This window comes from Panicum virgatum, chromosome 9N, assembly GCF_016808335.1.
Source record: "Panicum virgatum strain AP13 chromosome 9N, P.virgatum_v5, whole genome shotgun sequence".
In the NCBI taxonomy this organism is placed as follows: Eukaryota; Viridiplantae; Streptophyta; class Magnoliopsida; order Poales; family Poaceae; genus Panicum; species Panicum virgatum.
The window spans coordinates 1,332,504-1,340,209 of record NC_053153.1 but is presented as its reverse complement, the minus strand read 5'-3'; the positions used below and the strand labels follow the sequence as shown (position 1 = coordinate 1,340,209).

At 54.1% G+C, this 7,706-nt stretch overlaps 2 protein-coding genes across 2 annotated transcripts; one reads left to right on the top strand and one right to left on the bottom strand.

Annotated features, from left to right (window-relative positions):
• Positions 1-622: 622 nt before the first annotated feature.
• LOC120687865 (tol-Pal system protein TolB-like) lies at positions 623-2,984 on the top strand. The gene has a single exon (XM_039969943.1). The coding sequence runs from the start codon at positions 732-734 to the stop codon at positions 2,787-2,789; it is 2,058 nt and encodes a 685-aa protein (XP_039825877.1). The 5' UTR covers positions 623-731; the 3' UTR covers positions 2,790-2,984.
• Positions 2,960-6,804, bottom strand: LOC120687866 (BTB/POZ domain-containing protein At2g13690-like). The gene is made up of 2 exons (XM_039969944.1): positions 5,969-6,804; positions 2,960-4,081 (listed from the first exon to the last, which is right to left on the bottom strand). The coding sequence occupies exons 1-2, from the start codon at positions 6,608-6,610 to the stop codon at positions 3,152-3,154; spliced, it is 1,572 nt and encodes a 523-aa protein (XP_039825878.1). The 5' UTR covers positions 6,611-6,804; the 3' UTR covers positions 2,960-3,151.
• Positions 6,805-7,706: the final 902 nt, after the last annotated feature.

Below are 7,706 nucleotides of genomic sequence, written 5' to 3'. Positions count from 1 at the left end.
GCACTGTTGCTGATTGCTGTGAAGAAACTTCAATCAGCACTCAACAGGTTATCTATTTGCGCATTTAGAACAGAAGAAGAATAGATAACCTGTTGAGTCTACATGTGCGTGTTTCTCGATCGATCGAATCTGTTCCACGGAAATATGCCATCGTTTTGCACTTTTGGTTATGTGCACGGGCATTCATCATTCCTGCCTAGTTGTTCTGTTCCTTTCGGATTGCCAAATTTCTTTCCACGGGCCGCAGCTGCTGATGATCTGGGCAGTGCAGTAGAGCCCGTTGGGTTGTGCCTGGCCTGGTCGATCCCTGGAGGTTTTTGTAGCAAAGGCCTCCCTCCCTTGTGCTTGGGCTGAAAGTGAATTGGTGCCGGAAAGAGTGCTCGCCGGAATGGATGATTGATTACTCGCACACGCGTCAAGCTGAAAATTCACAGTTGTTTGTTGCTCTGGTTGCTTTCTCACCCAACTTTTTTTTTTATAAAAAATCTGAAGCAGTCGACCTGCAAATGCATTTGGTAGCAGTCGAATTTCTTTTCATTTCAGAATTAACATGGCGACACACTGACAGTGACCCTCCAATCCAAGCTCGCGATTCGATTCGCCCAAAAAAAGCTGTGAAAATCACCCCAAATTGGAGGAGCATCTTCTTCCCCGGCGGCTCTTATCCAGCTACTGGTCTAGTGGCCACTGGCCTGGTCAGTACGCCGTCCCGCTCGCTTCCCTCGCGTGCCATGGCTCCCCGCGCCACACAGCTCCTGCTCTCCCTCCTCGTCGGGCTACTCGTCCTCGCCGCGCCCGCGCCCGCGCTCGCCGCCGACGGCACCATCGTCTTCACCACGCTGGGCCGCAGCCGCTACGCCTTCGACATCTTCGCGCTCCCCCTCGCCCCGCTCTCCTCCTCCCCCGCCGCCGAGGCTCGCCTCACCGACGGCGCCTCCGTCAACTACAACGGCAACTTCGCGCCGTCCGGGGAGTCCCTCCTCTTCGTCTCGGAGCGCAACGGCACCCTCAACCTCTACATCTCCCCCGTCCCCTCCGCCTCCGCCTCCGGCTCCCGCCGCGAGGCGCTGGAGGTTCCCGAGGCGGCGCCGCTCACGCCGCTGCTCCCGTGGGACCCCATCACGCTCAAGGACCGCCCGTCGCTGACACCCGACGGCGCCCACCTCGTGTACGTCTCCACCGCCGATCCCGCGGAGGCCCCGCGCCGGAGCTGGGCGGCCGTCTACAACATGCACCTGCCCTCCGGGTCCACGCGCCGGCTCACCCCGCGCGGCGTCGCGGATTTCAGCCCCGCCGTGTCGCCGTCCGGGGAGTGGACGGCCGCCGCGTCGCCGGGCCCCGACGGGTGGGGCGGCGAGGTGGAGGACCTCGACACCGACATCTACGTCTTCCGGACGTCCGACGGGTCGCGGCGGACGCTGGCCATCCGCGACGGCGGCTGGCCGAGCTGGGCCGACGAGACAACCCTCTTCTTCCACCGCCGCGACAGCGACGGCTGGTTCGGCGTGTACCGCGCCAAGATCTCGTTCGCGGGCGACGCCGGCGTGTCCGCGGCGTCCGTCGAGCGCATCACCCCGCCGGGGTTCCACGCCTTCACCCCGGCCGCGTCGCCCGGCGCGCCCGGGCTCGTGGCGGTGGCGACCAGGCGGCCCGGCTCGGACTACCGCCACATCGAGGTCATCGACGTGAGCGGCGGCGGCGGCGCCAACGCCTACTTCGAGGTGACCAGGCCCGTGGCGCCGCGCGTGCACCACTTCAACCCGTTCATCTCGCCGGACGGCGCGCGCGTCGGGTACCACCGGTGCCGGGGGAGCGGGAACGGGGACTCGCCGCTGCTGCTGGAGAGCATCAAGAGCCCTGCGCCGGACACGTTCTCGCTGTTCAGGATCGACGGGTCGTACCCCTCCTTCTCGCACGACGGCAAGAGGATCGCCTTCGTCGGGCTGCCGGGGCTGTTCGTGGTCAACTCCGACGGTTCCGGTGGTCGCCGGCGAATCTTCTCTGGCAATGCCTTCCCCACGGCATGGGACTGGAAGAGGAAGGGGGTCATCTACACCAGCATCGGGCCAGACTTCGCGAGCGAGAGGACAGAGGTCGACGTGGTCGCCGTGTCGCTCGGCGACGAGGACTCGAGCATCTCGATCAAGAAGCTCACCGTGGGTGGCGGGAACAACGCGTTCCCTTCCCCCTCGCCAGACGGCAAGTGGATAGTGTTCCGGTCCGGGAGGTCCGGGCACAAGAACCTCTACATCATGGACGCCGAGGACGGCGAGGCCGGCGGCATCCGGCGGCTGACCGAGGGGCCCTGGTCGGACACCATGTGCAACTGGTCCCCCGACGGCGAGTGGATCGCGTTCGCCTCCGACCGGCACAACCCGGGCGGCGGCAGCTTCGCCATCTACATGGTCCACCCGAACGGCACCGGGCTGCGGCGGGTGGCCCACAGCGCCGACGGCGGGCGGACGAACCACCCCTGGTTCAGCCCGGACTCCAAGTCCCTGGTGTTCACGACGGACTACGCCGCCGTGTCCGCGGAGCCCGTCTCGAACCCGCACCACTACCAGCCCTACGGCGAGATCTTCACCGTGAACATCGACGGCTCGGGCATCCGGCGGCTCACGCACAACTCGTTCGAGGACGGGACGCCGTCGTGGACGCCCTACTACCTGAAGCCGGAGGACGTCGGCGAGACGCTGCAGGACTCCGGGACTTGCGCGTTCGAGGATTGCCACTGGCTCAACATCGATGCCCAGCCACATGGCCTCCTCATGTGTGGCAGGCACGGCTAATTAAGTTCATGCATGTATGTAAATAATAACTAGGTATATAGCGACCAGCGACAGCGAGAGCAGTGATGCCCTCCCATCTATGTTTGCTTGCCTATGAATAAGGTCATGTATGTACAGTCATGCCAGTTCTACGGCAACAATAACCTCATTAGCACATACTCATAATGAAGTTTACTTGCCAGTATTATGGCAACTCGTTGTGTATGGGTTAACCTGTCATGGTTGTAACGATTTTCCTGACACTCGCTAGTGCATAGAACTGGAAGAACATGATGAATTTTATTAAGAGGAAAAACACTCTAAACGGCTATGATTTTACATCCATACACGCAACACATATACCTCACAGTGATGTAAAACGCTCACCGACGCACCTCTACAGAAGACCTAACAAATGACCGCCTCCACCAGACCTGGAAGGCTCTGCCGAGATTTGGGCATTCTGTGCCTCTAGATGCAAAGCACCGAAACCATTCTTCGAATAAGCTTTGCTGCTGCTGAAGTGGAAGGGTGAGCAAGGCCTGCCCTAGGTTCTCCTCAAGTATCCTGACATCAAGGCCTTTGGAGCACCTTTGGAGCCAGCCGAAGTCCATTAGCATTGGCCTGAACCATCCGTGGAACAACTGGCTCCTCGTATCGCTGGGGCACTGGATTCTTCCTTTCCCCAGAGCGATGAACACGCTCGCTGATATTCGGCTCAGCTCGTATCTGAACATCGGTGATGCTTGCTCATGCATTCTGATGAGTTCATCTTGCTTAGCCCACAACTCAACAAATTCTTCTGCCATGTCATTGTTTACAAGGATGTCAAAGAGCCAATTGAGATTCTCTGTTTGCTTACTGACCCTTTCAATCATAGGCTTCCTAACTGAAATTGTCGTAGCTTGGCCTGCATCCTCGATTGGCCCTGAGGCATCCATGAAAAGTTCCACCAGTGAACTCAAACAGCAACGACAGATTTGATAAAGGCTCCCTTTGTTCAGCCCAGATAAGTCCTTATGATAGACTGAGCTTTTGCTTAGGAGACCGCTAACCAAAGATTGCAACTCTTTCCTTGCACTGTTGTTCGTTCCACTTGTCACAGATTCAACAAGCTGCACTGTCAAATCCTCTGAGCTGCTCGTGCATTGTTGTTGCAATCTTGCCAGCACATCTCTACATACCGATTCATCAAAAGTACATCTAGCAAAAACATGCTTTAGCTTCTCTTCCTCGTTCTCATTCCATGGAACTGCTTCAATATACTTCAAACATGATTCAATTCCTCTGTCAAACATAATGGAGGAGGAAACCTGTAATTCAAAATCAAAACAGAATTGCATTCTCAGACACATAACAGATACAATTCAGATTGTCAGGAAGCAGAAAAATGCAAGAGGACATAAAACTACAAAATTATATATGCGTGTAGCAATGAAAAAAAATTGATCAGGTAGGTGTGACTGACACCTAAACAAGTAATAAACTGTTCACAGAGGTGATCACATCAGTTAAATAGATCAAGCATGTGACACCAAATAAATGTATTTTGTTCTGAGTACAACTGATTATAAATATAATCTGTGCTGTGCATGCAAATTAATTGCCGAGTTTCAATAAGAAAATCAGAAGAACCTACGACATGAACCTGAAAACCTGCTAATCTGCTATTATTTCCTTCTCTCCGAGTTTTAGTGGCTTCTCAACACATATATTAATGAGCTGGCCTTTGTGTCGATAACACCCTAGCATATACATTAAAAAAACTTTACAGATCCATAATCACACCCCTGCACACAAGACCAGGTCCATAACAATTGCTAAAAATGCACCATATAGGAAATATGGAATGATTCTTTCCTTTTAATGAAAAAGGAAATATCAAACCTGTATGCTCAAAATGAGTACTGAACTATAAAAGTATTTTCCTACTTGGATTTCTCATTTTTGAGTCTAACCGTTGGAAACAAACAAGTTGTGAACTCCTAAGCCAGAATCTTATTTTGTCATTTTATTGGCAATTAGTAATTCTAGGAAATGTGAGGTTGTTAATAAATATGCCACGTAAGAAACTAACAATCATGAAAAGGTTCCCGAAACTGTGTATATGAGCCAATGAAATCTCAAAAGACTTGCTGAACTACAAGTTGCAAAAATTGCAAGCAATAAATTATCCAAGTAATGTGAACCTGTCGCTAAGGCTTACTGCCAACTCAAGTTACCAGAACACGAATGGGGTGAGCCTTACCATAAAAGAAGTAGCTTATATTCCAGCAACTGTATAACATACATTATCAGCACCAACTCAATGATTTTGAAACATCAAAGTGTTAGTGACCAAAACACAAGCTCCAAAATGTATGCTCAAGTTTGGCTGCCGCATTAGTCTAAATCCAAGCACACCTCAACCCGTGGATGTCTACATACTAACTGAGTGGGTGAGCATGAACAGCAATGTAACAAATATACCTTGAATTCATCATAACAAAATCAATGGACCAATCAAATTGAGCTGTTTAATCATGCAATGTGACTGGTACAAACATAGTACTTCCCCAGCCACATGGACGCACTGGTCTCACAAATTTGAACCATACTGTCGACACAAACGAATTGAAGGTTCCCAAAAACTGTGTATGTGAACCAAGACAAGCTTGAAAGCACTGTTGAAATATAAGTTACAAAATTATCAGCAATAATATTATCTAAGTAATGTGAGGCTGTCGATAAGGCGTACTGCTAACTCAAGTTACCACAACCCAAATGGCGTAAACCTACCATAAAGGCCGCAGCTTATATTCTAGCAACTGCATAAAATACATTGTCGACACCAAGTCAATGATTTTGACAAAATCAAAGCGTCAATTTACTACTTACTACTGACCAAAACACCACTTTCAAAATTTATATTCAGTTTTGGTCGCTGCCTTAGTCTAAAATCCATGCGCACGTAATCGTATTGATGTATACATGCTAACTGAGTAGGTGGAGCATGAACATCAAGGTTACAAATATACCTATAATTCGTCACAACACAATCAATTGACCAATCAAATCGAACTATTAATCCTACAATGTGATTGGTGGAAACACAAGTACTACTTCTACTTCCCCAGCCAAACATAGATATTGGTCACATCACAAATTTGAACAGCACTATCGGCACAGACAAAGAGAAGGAAACGAAAGGGATGTCTCACCTCGAGCACACCAATTGCCCGCGACACGCCGGCCCTGGCGAGCCAGCGCATGGCGTCGGGTTCGAACATGAGCTCCACGGCCTCCTTGAACGCCTCCAGGTTGTCCACCCCATCCACCTCGATCCTCTTGCCCCCGCCGCCCCCTCCTCCGGAGGCGACCGGCACCATGTCGGCGAAGAAGGCGCTGCTCTCGCGCAGCACAGCGGAGTCCAGCTCCATGACCACGCGCCTCCCGTCCCTCCCGCGCAGGGACAGCCTCAGATCCAGCCCGCCCCCTCCCTCCTCCTCGTCCTCCCGCACGGCCACGAACGGCGCCAGCGCCGCCGCCGCCTGGTCCCTCGGGAGCGCCTCCTCCTCCTCCGCCCCCGCGGCCGCCACGGCCGGCGAGCCCTCGGAGTCTATCGGCGACACGCGGCCCGGCGAGAGGATCCTGCGCGGGTCGATGAGGCCCGCGAGCTTGGACGACGGCGAGCTGTGGAACGACGGCGCCAGCGGGGACTTGGGCGGCAGCTTCTGGGCGCCGGCGGGTCCTGCCGGGAGCGCGCGGTGCTCGGGACTGTCCGGCACGCCGGAGAAGGAGCAGCACCAGCCGCGGGGCCGCGCGGCGGCGCGGCGGATGGTGTGGTGCGTCGAGTCCGCCATGAGAGGAAGCGCCGGGCGATGAACGAGACGAGGATCTAGCCGCTCGAATCGCTCGTGCCCCGCTGCTGCTAGAGTGCTAGGGTTTGGTTCAGCACGAGGCGGGGGCGGCGGGGGCCGTGGCCATGGGAAGAGATTCCGAGCGGCAGGAGAGGAGAGAGCAGCTAGCCGAGCCTGAGCGTGGTGCCGAGCTACACGGGCACACACGGCGGGGAGCAGAGGGAAATAATTGCCGCGGCGTGAAGCGAGGCGGGCCCACCTGGTCCGGGTGACGGGAGGAGAGGGCCCCAGCTGTAAGCGAGGGTGGTGTAGATGGGAGCGTGCTTGTTGGTGGGAGAGGAGGCGCGCATCGGATGCCGTTGGTAGCTAGATGTTGCCGGGGAACAGTGGTGGGATCCTCTGCGGCCACCGACGGTGGGGCCCGTGTAACGGCGAGGCGAAATCCAGTTCTGGCTCCGTGGCTCGCGGTCGGGAGAGGCCACGTGGCGGTATGCGAGTGGGCTGCGCTTGGCGGTTTGCAGCGGCGAGTGGGATCCGTAGGGACGGGCATGACGGCAGCTGCGGATGCGGTGCGCCCGTGCGCGGGCTTTGTCCGCACTCTGCTGCACTGTCCGGGAGGGAGTGGGACGCTGCTACAGGCCAAAATTGGCTGTTGTACCGGCCTCCCCGAACTGAACAACGAACATCGGTAGAAGAGTTGATCGGACCATGCGAACTTGGTCAGATGATCATTTTTGTATCGGTAGTGTTCAGAAGAGATGCTGTCTGATTGCGAGTACTTTGTTATGCATGAGATGGAAGATGTACTTCAAGATTAAGCGTCAAAGGCTTTGGTATGCATGAGATGGAAGATGTACTTTGTGTATTTCTTGTATCATAGTAAAGTTTACTCTGTCTCATAAAGCCTCAATACACATTGAAACAAATTAAGTCACTTAATATGCACTACTATTTGTATCCGCTTGTCCTCATCCGTCAGTTAGAGTGACCCAGCACATCGACCAGCTGCTCCGTGCAAAGCTAAGGCACCAAAAACACACCCTTTGCAGAAATCATTCATTCGAAATAGGCAAGAAATAAGAAAAAAAAATTATGCCGA

Bases quoted from the DNA above. Each gene is read 5' to 3' on its own strand.
- LOC120687866 (XM_039969944.1), bottom strand. From the start codon at position 6,610: ATGGCGGACTCGACGCACCACACCATCCGCCGCGCCGCCGCGCGGCCC. The intron at 4,082-5,968 runs GTGAGACATCCC...TTTGAATTACAG, and splicing joins GGGCAATTGGTGTGCTCGAG to GTTTCCTCCTCCATTATGTT.
- LOC120687865 (XM_039969943.1), top strand. From the start codon at position 732: ATGGCTCCCCGCGCCACACAGCTCCTGCTCTCCCTCCTCGTCGGGCTA.